The sequence below is a fragment of the Rhopalosiphum padi genome, chromosome 3 (genome assembly GCF_020882245.1).
Source record: "Rhopalosiphum padi isolate XX-2018 chromosome 3, ASM2088224v1, whole genome shotgun sequence".
Classification (NCBI taxonomy): Eukaryota; Metazoa; Arthropoda; class Insecta; order Hemiptera; family Aphididae; genus Rhopalosiphum; species Rhopalosiphum padi.
Window position 1 is genome coordinate 27,302,892 of NC_083599.1, and position 14,317 is coordinate 27,317,208.

General features: G+C 22.5%; 1 protein-coding gene across 3 annotated transcripts; it reads right to left on the bottom strand.

Annotated features, from left to right (window-relative positions):
* Positions 1-303: 303 nt before the first annotated feature.
* LOC132927232 (lysophospholipid acyltransferase 7) lies at positions 304-9,019 on the bottom strand. Of its 3 annotated transcripts, none has more exons than XM_060991725.1 (9): positions 8,874-9,019; positions 8,090-8,359; positions 5,483-5,609; positions 5,082-5,238; positions 4,853-5,004; positions 3,456-3,670; positions 3,196-3,363; positions 2,969-3,110; positions 304-1,955 (listed from the first exon to the last, which is right to left on the bottom strand). In XM_060991725.1, exons 2-9 carry the CDS (start codon positions 8,296-8,298, stop codon positions 1,767-1,769), a joined length of 1,359 nt encoding a protein of 452 aa, XP_060847708.1. In that variant the 5' UTR covers positions 8,299-8,359; positions 8,874-9,019; the 3' UTR covers positions 304-1,766. The 3 variants fall into 3 exon arrangements, with proteins under 3 accessions (XP_060847708.1, XP_060847707.1, XP_060847709.1); XM_060991724.1 differs by having other exon boundaries at positions 8,090-8,364; XM_060991726.1 differs by lacking the exon at positions 8,874-9,019 and adding an exon at positions 8,456-8,475 and having other exon boundaries at positions 8,090-8,364.
* Between the last annotated feature and the right edge of the window lie 5,298 nt (positions 9,020-14,317).

A 14,317-nucleotide genomic window follows, 5' to 3' on the forward strand; every position in this document is an offset into this window, starting at 1 on the left:
CACTTATATAGGATTTTGTATAATATTTTCAAGAATTTTGATCCATCGAATAATTTTTTATAAATTCTTACAATAAATGTAGTTATAAATTTTTTTTTTAAATATTCATAATATATAAAAATGGTAAAGATACTTTGTATAAAAAGATAAAATATAAGTAATTTAGTTAGTTTTGTTGTTCTATTTTAATTAAATAATAAATAATAATGAATAAACAATGAAGTGAGCACGATGCTCACTCAACAACAATGGCAGGATATTATACAGTGATACTAAAGACAAGTTTAAATAATGTGTAATATATAAAAAATGTTAAAATTATTTATAATTATTTATTTCAACCAATAATTAAAACGTTTAATATAAATTATAATGCTAAATTAGAAATAATCAATCAAACACTTATTTAATTATTAAGTTTCTCTTACAGACATTTTATAAAACAAAAAAAAATAATTTAGTTAAAAAAATCAATTAAATATACAATAATATGTAGCCCGAAACATAAAAAAAAATTATACAAAACAATTTTATTATTTACGAAAACTCAAAGATACATTTATTTTTATAGTTAACTTAAACATCATAAATTATATACATAAAGTATACACAGTTATACCAAAGCACACAAATATACATTATTCTTATATATTATAAATACCTATAACTTAAATGAACATGGCAAATTTGAAGTATATATAATAATTATGCGTGTATTATGTGTGTCTTTAGATATAGGTACATTTTTATATTCTAACAATAAAAAAAAATAAATATATTTAAGGATGTTAGTTGGAAGTTAAAGTATTCATTAACATGATTAAGAACAATATGGCACAAAATATTAAATTAATTCTTATTATTAAAAAACATAATATTTAATATGAATTTGAATTGATAAAATTGATTATTCTATAATAACAAACATAATATGAAAGCTACTAATTTTTAAAGCAATTACAAAATGTCATATTATACCAAATACTTCAACATAAAAATTTAATAATTAAGTAAATGTTACTTTATATACTGACATTTTATTTAAAATTTATGTCAAATATTACAAATATTAATAATATAAAATAAAGACATTTTGTGAAAAATAAATAAAATAGTTTATAGTAAAACTATTCATATTTTAAATTATTTATGAAATAATATTAATTTATTTTAATATACATTGTATACATGTACATACTATGTACTTTTAAGCCATAAGGGAATACATTTGTGTTTAGGAGTGTAATCAGTTTAATTTATATCTATTATTATTACTATTACTATAGCATGTATATAACTCACATAACATATTTACTAGTATTATTTTTTCACAATTATTAGTTAATATATTAAGCTAATCGAAAAATTATAAACAGTTATTTTATTTCACATAACAATAGACAATAATTAATTGTCAAAATTATTTATATTTTTATCAAAGGGTATTTCTTTTAATCTTGAGTATTTACACTTATCTATGAAATTAAACTTAATACAAATAGCAATTAAAAATGTTTTTATAGATAATATAAAATATTATTACAAATGTCTTTCATATTGTGGTGAAAAGGCAATATTTTCTTTTCATATAGACCCATTGGTGTAGAGGGCCAATAAGATATAAGAAAAATATACAACTTATACATAAATTTTATAATTATGGTATACTTCACCAAAAAACAAAACAAAACATAACATAATAGGCTCCTAGTCCCTTAGAGGAATTCTCTGATGTTGACAGCAACAGGCCAAATAGTTTTATTTGGTCAACTAGTCCGCAAGTTATTAAATCGAGAGATGGCATACATAGTTATCAAAACAATATAAGGGAGAAAATATATAGATTGGCAGTATTTAAATATGAGGTCGATATGTAAGAGTTGAAATGTGCATCCCCAAAATGAAAACTGATACATTTTCATAGTATATAAGAAGAATGTCCACAATATGCGTTTCTATATAAAACAAATTCAATATTAATAAAAATTAAATAATATAATAAATCACAACTATGTAGTTAAATTTTTTTCAAGTACTTCATAGAATTTATAACTATAAAACTAATAACTAATCAAACAAAAAAATAATTATCATTTCATATTAAAAATAATTTTTAAATTTTATAACCATTAAAGATGTATTATTTATTTATAAAGAAAATAAATTGTTATATTTTAAGTAAAATCAACTCTAATTTAATTTTTATATTGGCAGAAGTAATAATAATCATAAATTAAATTATGTAATTTTTATTATAAGAAACAGAATTCTAAAAGTAATTTTTTGATATTATATTAAGATTTCAAAAGCATAACAAATATTTGTTGACAAATAAATATATACTACATTTTAAAGTTAGATTGACTTTCATTATTTTCTAAATTTATAAAGATATTTTAAGATAATGCAACACTCACATGTGTTATCTTCATCTTATAAACATACAATATAGAAAATCTATGTTAGTAGAACCAAATTTGTGTTATTAACTTAAATATTAGAGTGAAATCAGTTTATTTTTTTGTAATAAAATTCACAATCTGTTACAAATAGAAAAAACAAGTGAAAGAGTTAATTGACTATATGGCTTGAATGACAGATTTAAGAAGCCTTCCAATAAAGGCACATAATTATCAATGTGAAAGGTAAGAATATTATCTGCTTAAGCGTTTTTTTTCTAATATTTTAATTTTTGACTTAAAATATTTACAATACTCATATCTTATATTAATAAAAATTTATAAAAAAAATGTAACGAGCCATTACCTTTAACTTTGATAATAAAACAATTCACTCTAATATTAAAGCTAACAACATACCATCGATTTTACAAACGCAATACGCAAATTTGCTATGTTGTTTATAAGTAAGACGGAGACAACATAAACAGGTATAGCATTTCCTATCCCATTTCCTGATCTGTCATTAAAGATAATTTTTTAAAAAATCATATGCATATTAAACTTACGCCTGCAGAGTCAGCATAGTTACGGTATTGTCTATCATAAATGTCTTCCACTGCTAAGTAAAAAGGCACTGAACATAAACTAACATAATAGCCTGCATATATGCCATGCCAAATTGCAGAAATACCAAATGCTACCAACGTCCTTCAATAAAAATAAAAAGATATATTGTTAATGAAAAATCTATGACATATAATATATATATATATATATATATAAATGTAGTTACCTAAGTTTTTTAATAGGAATTCTTCTATACACATATTCAGCAATCCAGTACTGTACAGTCATATTCCAAATTCTCGTAGCTCCACGGACTGTTGAAATAGTTTCTACTTTCATAATATCAATACTTTCAATACAATCAAAATTGTAAGCCTCTCCTTTTCCAGAATATCTATAAATAGTACAGACCATAAAAGGTTTAAATAATTTCATTTAAGTTAAAAACCAATACATATTTATAATTTATATACAATAAATACATACTCTGTTTCTAATGATTCAAAGTTTCTAGTTGGCCCACTTCCAGACTGTGGGTCTGTAATTTCAGGATAAGCACCCATTCCAGAAGCTATACAAATAAGCTCAGAAAAAATAAAGCCCAAATATAATCTTGTGCGAAAAATAAAAAATGAAGAGTACATATACCATAATCTGTATGATAATGATGTTGATGTATAAAAAGAGTCATTTTTGAATTCCTAAAATATAATAAATAAAAACATAATTACAAACAATTTGTACTTGATTATAAAAAAATTAAAGTATTTAATTAGTACCATAATTAGTTTAATTCAGTTAATTAACCATTTATACATTTTTATCTTTAATTCCTATCCTATAAGAAATGTATATATTGTATAACTAAGTTTAGATGACTAAGTCAGGGAAACTTAAAATCAATATTAATAAAATATATATTTATATATATATATACTATATTATAGAGTTAAACTATCATTATTGATAATACAATTTGGAATCACCCAGTTGAATGAAAATAATAACCAAAAAAAAGATAAGTAATTTTTGTTTATAATAATGTTTTATAAACGGTCAATTTATGGTATTAAGCTAAAGAAATGTTCTTTTTATCCATTTGGTAGCTTATATTTTAAAATATTAGAAAAAAATTTTCAAGTATAATAAATATAAATATGTATGTATGAGTAGTCTCATTGAGAATACTTAATAATTATTTGATTATAAATAAAAAATTTATAAAAAGAAAATTAAAAATAGTATAATATGAAAAAAATATTTAGTATTCTATAATTAAAATATAAAGAAAAAATATTTTCGCAAACTTGATTATGAGTATAAAATATAAAGATATTTTTGAAATAAATACATAGGATTTTAAAGATAAATAATTTATCACAATTTAATATAGGTACAATTAAAGCATAGTATATTATAAAGTAAGAATAAAAATTTCAATTTAAAAATGAACTAATCAAAAAATTACAATCAAACAATCAGTATGCCAAACACTATTTTTAAAGCAGTACTATATACCTAATAAATATTTTTAGACACAGAATACAAACCAACTACATTTTAAATCATTTTAAAATTAAATATGAAATACGTTTTTAGAAATAATAGCAATTAAAAGACAAAATAATTTATTATATTTTTATTTTCATAGCTTCCAATATCTAAATAAGTATAACTCAAAAATTAAAACTACATATATATGTATATATAAATAAAAAGATAAAATAATATTCATTTTTAAAATTAAATCAAGATAATAACTACACCAATTTAAGTTTGTTAAATTTACTGGATACATTACAATTATTAAAAATAATTGTTTTTATAATTTATTTGAATTAAATACAACAAATTAAAAAGTCATAAAATATTCATTTACTTACACTTAATGGAAATATCCACGAAGTTGCCAAATAACAAATAATTAAAGTTGGGATTATACGTATTTTTTTAACTAATAAATTAATATAAGTAGCTTTTCTCCAATAATTATGATTAAATAAATCCCAGTAAGTACGATACTTAAAATATGGTCCTATAATACAAAGTATTTTAAAACAGTTAAATAAATGTAATTCTTATAACCAATTTATATACCTGTTTAATAATTACCTGTTAAAATGCCTATATAACAAAATGCATAATGAAATACTTCTATAATACTAGGTTGACAAATCATTTTAAATTTTTTTTCAGCATCACATTTTGCATCCTTTTGTTTCAATTTAATTAAATAACTGTCATGGACTTCAAACGAAAGACCAACAAGCTATTAAAATGTAATAAATTATAAGTTTTCTAATACATGTATGAAAAATATATATATTATAAATAATATAAAATTTTAAAATATATATAAAAAATATTGTGCTTAAAAAAAAGCATTCAAGTGTAAAATGGTAAAATAACACTAAATTAAACATAAATTAAAAAATATCCTTACAAACAATGGCTATTATTGAAACTTCTTAATTTTAAAAATTAATAGTTACATACTTAATTTTCTTATATACCTTTAGAGTAAGCATCATTTGTATTAAGTTAGTATGAGCTGGTGGATATGGTATTCCAAAATATGTTGTCATCCGAAAGAATATTAAATATCCAAACGTAAATAAGAAACTTAATACATGACAACGTCTAAAAAACAAGTTAAAATAATTTAATTAGAAACATTTCTTTTTAAATATAATTAGGAGGTATAGAATAAAGTATGTATAAAATACAAACATATTAATATAACCATTAATCATTGCTTTACATAATATTATACAATATATTGAACATTAGCCATTAAAATGCCAAAATACATTTTAGTACAATCTCTAAGTAATTATTCTCTTATATAAATTAAATTATTAGTAAAATGTAAAATTTAATTAACTTACTAAACGTACAAAATAAGTATTATTATTCTGTTTAAAATTAATTCTCATTTAATTTTAATTTAAAACTTTTATATATCTTTTTATACTTTCATATTTCCTTAATATTGATTCAGCCAATCAAGATTTTCCCAAAACAAGCTTTATCTAACACTATTTGTACATATTTATTCAATAAAATTCCAAAATAAGAGAGTTAAGTATGAATATTACTGACATTGATGACTAATACCATTGAAAAAAAGTTTGAACTAAAAAAACAAATATATAAAATTAAAATTTTTATTTAAGATAAAAGTTATTTAAGCACTTATATAATATTCCATAATAATATACAATAACCTATTATATTTTATTATTAAAGAATATATTAATTTTTATTTGGTGATTTTTTTTATTGATGTGCAGTGAATTATAAGCAGTTAAAATATCATCATTGACCTTATTAGCTATTATTAGGGAACGGATTTATATAAATGCATATTTTTATTAGAACAAGATACCTATTTAAAATTTGATAAATAATGTTTGCGATTTAAATCTCATTTTTACATTTTCACATATTTATAAATATTTTCAAACATATTTTATCATTTCATTATTCATACATTTTTAATTTATTGTATACTGAACTAGTGAACAAAAAACAACCATTTATCGGTATATTGTTATGATTTATATTTTTAGTCATTATCTTGCTCATACTTTCCAGCCCTTTTTAGATGTAGTGCAACGCAATAAGTCCTAATCAGTGGCGGTCCTTACAAATTCCAAGGGGAGGGGGAATATTTTTCACATTAAAATAGAAGTCATAAAAAGAAAAAATGTAAAACATAGATATATTATCAAATTTTTGTTGTAATATAATATAGGCCAAGGGAGGGGGCGATCCACCCCGTAGGATCGCCAATGGTCCTAAACTTGTATTTAATAAAGTATATATTAGTATATACTTATTGCACATACAATAACAAAATATGTCCTTAAATAGTAGTATGTAAATTGTCGAATCAACGATAGAAAAATTAAAACAAGTAAGTGGACAAATAGGAGTTGTTATAAAAAAGAAAATTCATGCTATTGTCGAAAAAAATCCAGGCTATATTGATTTTAAATCAGTGAAATAATGATTGGCAGACGCAGATATCCTTCTAAACATTTGGAATTATTGCCTTCAGATTTTACGCGCTTCAAATACGCTCTATTACATTGATTGATTTAAAACGGCTAAACAATCGTTAAATATTTTGAGACTTAATAAACGACATTTAAAATTCAATAATTTAAAAGAAATTTTAATTATTCAATGCAACACATCATTTTGGTACTTTTATAATTATATTTAATGTATTTTTTCTATAAATGCATTGTACTTAAACAGAAAAAAAATTTTCCTACATACTTTGATGCTTTTAGCACATAATTTATAAATTATACTTCCATATTTATGTATAAATGTACATATTTTTGTATTTTTATTATATATATATCCATTCCTTAATATTCAGTTACAATTGAATTAATGACTTTATTTTTGATAGTTAATGTACATACATACAAAAATAAACTGTATCATAGTATCATCACTGATTATAATAAAATTGGAACTTTGAGTTATCCACAAAATATTCAAATTATGAGGATGTTACACCTGCATATTTGTCTTAGTTGTATAAGTGTGTTTCATAGTAAATTTGTGTTCAATGGTTCATATTTAGCTTCATTAGCTTTAATATTAGAGTGAAAGAACCTAGTATGAAACTTAATGTTAAGTACTTTATCTGTGTTCGCATATAAATTTTTCTTAATAAACTACATTTATGCATCATAATGCAAGGCAAAAATGTATTAAGTCTAAATAAAATTATCTATTTTTAAACAACAAGGATGTATGAGGGATGAAGCACTAGTAGTAATATAGTGAGTGAAATTGAGTGGTGGTCTTGCAACCTTTTTGGGTATAAACTAGATCAAAATAAATGCGCATTGCATTACAGGGTGTGTCAGTAGATGGGATGGGTATTGGAAAAAAATACTTCCCTCCGACAACATTTAAGATTGATACAAAACGTATATCAAAGAACCTTACTTAAGGTACATAACTTTGTCTAAAGATGATAATCCTATTTGTTTGATTGATTTATAAAATAATAAAATTAAAAAAATAATTTGATGGTTTTTAAATTGTATAATTAATGTAATATAATTAATAAAATATAATTAATGAAGTCGTACCTTTTATCAATTTGTATCAAAATTGAATTGACTAGTGTGCAAATTATCGGATGGACAATGTGTAAGCCAGAAACTGTTAGTACAATAATTGCTCCATAAATTGTTGACATCCATTGTCTAACATTTTTGTGTTTAACTTTTCTGAATAAAAAGCTAAATAAAAATGATAAGACCAATAAGCCAACATACACAGTGTCATCGGAATACATGGTTAGCTGTAGTTCACATCCACTGCGGCATAGGGACAAATAACTTCATCTTCTAATTCTTCTAACCTAGGCAAGCGATAATTAATTTTACAAGAAAATTACTTTTAAAAATCAAAAATATTTATAATAATAATCTATTTTATGTATGTAATATTACCTTATTAATATTATCAGTAATGAAAATTAAAAAAAATGAGATTATTATTTTAATTTACTGAGGTAGTAATGTACAGTATTCAAACATAAACAAAACAAACCAATAGTAATACTGCTATTCTAAAATAAATATCATTAAAATTAATCGGTATTCAAACGATAAGTATAATATTAAAACAACTTACAATAATCTACGGACAAATAAGTAACCATTTTAAATAGTAATTAATATTAAATACCTACCTAGCAATATATTTATATTAATCATATTAGTATGTAATATAGTGGAATGGTTGAATTACCTATGTAAATAATTAGCTAATTACTGATAACCTTTATTGCACATAATGTAAAAAATTAAAATACTATATCTATATGAAATGTAAATACAAACTTTAAATATAATGATGTTTTCTTACCTAAATTGTATGGAATTGTCAATATTCAACACAGGAAATCTAATAAATAGTTTTCAAATAGACGTTATGGTTATTCAATAAGAAAAATATAAATCTTGGTGATGTAAAACAATTTATTTAACAACTACCTTACTACTTTGCTGATGCCAAAAAGATATCGTATCATATAAAAAAATAATGTTATCATTTTCGGCGTTTTCTGGTTATCAGCTGGTGATAACAATTATAATATTACTCACAGCATAAAATATACTATATAGACCACTAGACCAGTGTATCTCAACATTTGTAACACTAACACACTATAAAAATATTTCATACTTTTTGTTTATCTTTATAATAAACAATAAACATTAAACAGCAGTTACAAATATGTCTCTTTTTTTTCTCTTACCTATAAGTCTATAACATATAATATTGTAAAAAGTATTTAGAACTTAAAGAAAATTCGCAATTATTTGCATCAGTGATATACGCAAACCATCATCCAAAGAAATTAATTACTTGTTCATCAGAATCAAATTCACTATCGTACAATAATTAATAAACGCTCATTTCTTTTACAAAATCCACAAAATCCAGTCACCATAGATGATAGTCTATAGTTATACATACTATCTATAGCTCTGATAAATTTTAAGGTTTTTTTTAATACATTTTGACCTTTACAATTATACACAATACACATTGTTCTTTTGGTGTATATTCCAATTCCAGAGCTTTTTTTGGTAAATTACTGACTACCTACTTCCACAAAAACTTGAGAAGGTGACGAAGGTGTATTTGTTGACATTTTAAATCAGTTTTCCATTGCGTCCTTTGCTTTTTCATAATGTGATCATACGGGACAGTCCCGCCTCCCGCTTTCGAGATTTATGTCCCGCTGTCCCCAAGGATTAAGGAACCCCAAAAAAGTCACAACCAAAAACATTATGTTGAACGTTGCCACGTTGTTAAATGGTAGGTAATAGGTATACGTATACTGTACACTGAATATTTATATACATATTAAACATTTTATACTGTAAAATTGTGATGGATTGAAATACTTTAATTGAGATATCGTTGTGTTTATATACCTGTCTCTATAGTAAATAAACTTAAGTATACTAAGTGATTAATACATATTTGAAAAAATAACTATTTAATAATAAAATATTTTTTTTAAATAATTTTGCATTAACTATTTTTAAATAAATCTATATATTTATATATTATATTTGTATAATGGTAAATTAATAATGAATAATAATTAATAAATATTTAAATAATTTTTTCTCGGACTTTTTTTTTCCGTTTATCAGGATATTTTTTTCCTAATACAAGTAATATCATACATCATAATTTATAATTTATAAATATTGAAAACAGTGTAGTAGGTAAGCCTGAAATAAGCTATATCTTAAAAGTGAAAAATTCAAGGTGTTTTTGTACTGTTAACGTTAAGTTCCATGTTCAAAATGCATTTTTGAAAAAATATTTTAATTTTTTCTTAGTTTAAAATGTTTAAAATGCAAAATTTAAAAAAATTTCTTCGAGATGTCCTTCCCTTTGGTATAAGAATTTCAGAACCATATTATATAATTGTAATAATTGCGAAAGACTTCGTTGTGGATTACACACAGTTCACAGATAAACAAACATTGCCTTTAATTAAAATAAATTAATATTATTTTACTAAAAAAATTTAAATAAGTATACCTATAAATATCGTTAAAAGAGCCAAAATATTTTGAAAATTATTTTATGTCTAGTAATTGCTAATATGAATATATGGTGAAAATTTCAAGTCTCTGCGGTAAAATATAAAAAAAAAACTGGTTTTGAGTAAAAATTCCGATTTTTCCTAAATTTTTTTACCTGTTTATATACTTAAAAAACTTAAAAGTACTGTATAATTATCCACATAGTACCTGTTATACTTGTGTATATATATTGTGATGTATAAAAAAATAAATTATCTTTTCATATACTTTTTATACCATTTACTACTCTTTTATTTTATTTTAATCAAATAAATTTAAGGTAAATTTACAACAATTCCTTTATTTTTCTAGCTATTTTGAAAATATTAAAATACTTTAAGAAATTAAGACTGCTTAAATTTGGTTTATCTAAAATAAGAAATCTTCACTGTTATAGATCGAGAATGCGTTGTTAGTATTTACAATTTACCTACATGTTATGATGTTTGGTGTAATATTTATAATCTACATTTTATTTTAGTTGATCGAATCCAATCTTGAATTAAATTCAAAGTTGTATTTTTTGGAAGTATTAAAGATAATTAGGTTTGGAAAACGAAATAATGTAATAGTTACTTCCGTTTATATTATAGTCTTAATCATTTGGAAAAAAATCTAAAATTGTTTCAACAAAAGTCTGAAACTGATGTGGTGAAACTTGGTGAAATTTGGATCTCCAAACAAAAAAAAGAGACTAATTAAACTTTTGAAACGTAGAAAATTATTTTTAATCAATTTATACTCAAAGTTACATAAATCATACAATATATATTTTACACATTATATTAATTTAAATGATAATATCTAGATTATTTCAAGAAGTTATTTCGTACATCAATTATCTCCTTTAATTTTTAATTAAGAAATATATTTGAACAAAATTTATAATAGCAAGTATAAAATATAAATAGGCAAGTAATTTAACATACTTATTTTTTAAATTATACTTGTATTTAAAAAAACTTAAGTTATAAGTTTCAAAGTTTGTTCCATAAATTTAAAAATAAAGCAAGTATAAAAGCTTTTATTAGAATACCTATGCGCACAATGAATAATGCAACAAATATAAGTTAATGCATCAGGTACGGATGCAGGTACGGAGGTCCTTATTATAACATCTAAATACAGTGGACAGTGGAGAAGCATTGTGAGGTTACTATTCCAACCATATCCTGGTATAGTTATATATAAACTTTAAGATACCACGAAACTTATTTAAAAATTTTTCATAGGAACAAGATTTAAAAGGTTCACGAGTATAAATGTTATTGGCTACTTAAAAATACATATTATTATATTTTTAATTTGTTTATTAATTGACAGAGGTTCATTTTATCTAAATAATATTGAATTCTATAGTTATACATTATGATTTTTAAAGTATTGATTTAAATTTCTATACTATATATATATCATGCTTTGGATCACGCAATTGTACACCGATTTATGTAATACATGTTCATTGAAGGTAAAAAATTAAATTAAAAATATTTCAACAATTCTATGTTGTAGTGATAAATTAATAGTATAAAATATTTATTTGTTATTTTAAATTCAAAGTTTATAATATATATTTTTTTTTTGTGAGGGGGGGTCAAAAAAATTTAATAATGTTTTCAGGGTAAAAATGAATTTATTTTATTTAACTATAATAATAATAATAATAAGGTTAACATCATATAATGATAATAATAATAGTAAAAAAACTTAGGAAATGATAATAATAGATATTGTGTGTAGTATATATATAGCAGGGGTCACCAACTATAATTTCTATGGATGTCCGTTTTGAAACTTACTATTCTGGCCGCGGTTCCTAACAGTTTTAATAATATACATTTTACATACGTTAATAAATACATTTTTTTTAAATTAGTATTTTTATTGATTTATGATTTATTTATGCATTCTTTCAATAAAAATTAATTTAATTTTTTTGTCGTAATATAAATTTTATATGATACACTTATAATTTTTATTTATTTATAATATAAAAATTTTAAAATTTATTCCGCGGATAAGGGTCCGTAAAAAAAGTGTTTGCCATGTCTATACATGATGTATACATGTATCTATGATGTATAGTGACGGCCAACGGGAAAGTTCATTTTCAAATTAACTATTTAACTAAATAGTTCATGTTCATCAAATTGAAATAAAAATGAATTATTTATACATAATAATATAATATTGTTATTTATTTTAATAACTCTGATAATCAAATGTATAGTGAGTTTACGAAAAATCGATTGTCTGCAGTGTTCAGCATATTAATTTACTTACAGGTATATTATCAATATATTATCAATATCTAGACTTGCACAGTTATCAACACCTACTAATTGGATTCGTATACCTAAGAAATTTATTTTTATACAACATCACGCATACACAGCATTGTTATTACTGCTATATAGGTACGACCTACTACACATATTGTCTGTATACATCATTATATTATATTCATAATATTATTATTATTATTATTATTATTTATTTATTTTTTCATTATATTCATTACTCTAAGGTATACATAGACGAATCATTACAATTACAAATAATGCGGGAAATGTTCAAGAGAGATGTCGATAATATGCTCATGTCTCCGCTAGCTGTTAACACCGATGACATGATTGTGGTAACGATGCCAACTTTGGAATTTCGGTACTTTGATGCATTGCCTGAAAAAATTTTGCTCAAAAACAATGGACTGACTGGTAAGGTTATAATCACAATTCATAAAACTAAAAAATACTTTAAAGATTACTATAATCTTCAGGGTTTTAATTTTTAATACGTATATAATATTCAACGTTTAGCCAGGCCCAGGCGTGTACGGTATACAAGTCATTAGTAAATACAATGGAATCATTAGTGGAATGCACAAGGATGTGATGCATTTATATATACAAATTACAAGGTGATTATTTAATCGAACAACACTCATTATTTCTAAATCTATAAATGTTTTTGAAAATATTTTTCTTACATAATTTACAGTTGAAATAAAACAATATTTCTTATATATATATATATGTAATTTAATATTTTATATCGTTGTATATTATTAAGTTTTTTACATCTTTGAATGACAACGTGCATTTTTAAAAATCCATATTCTGAAACAGAATATTTTTTTGATTATTTTGATCCATAAAAATCGAAATTCCGGAAATTCGGACAAGTAGTTTATGAGTTATAAGTATTTAAAATTTGGTTTGCGGAGTGGAGTGATATGGAGATACCTTGCAAAATGTTGGTCACTATACTTCGCTCACTTACACTTTAAATATTTATAACCACAAAAACTACTCGTCTAAATTTCGATTTTTATGTATCAAAATACTCCAAAAAATATTCTACTTAAGAATATGAAATTAAAAATCCATGATGTCATTTAAAAACTGTAAAAACTTAAAAAAAATTATAACAATAACAAATATTATTTTTTTTTAATGTTGTTTTATTTGTACTGGAAATTGTATAAGAAAAATAATTTCAAAAACATAAATCAATTTTGAAATAATGAGTTTTTAACGATAAAACAATCAACTTGTATATTACGCTCTTTATATTCTCTATATATTATTATTATTATTATATTATTTTTTTTTTTTTTTGAAATTTGTGGTCTATGTGTTTATAATACAATAGCATTTAGATGAATTTAGATATAATTAGTGTTAAAAAAAAAAAGGG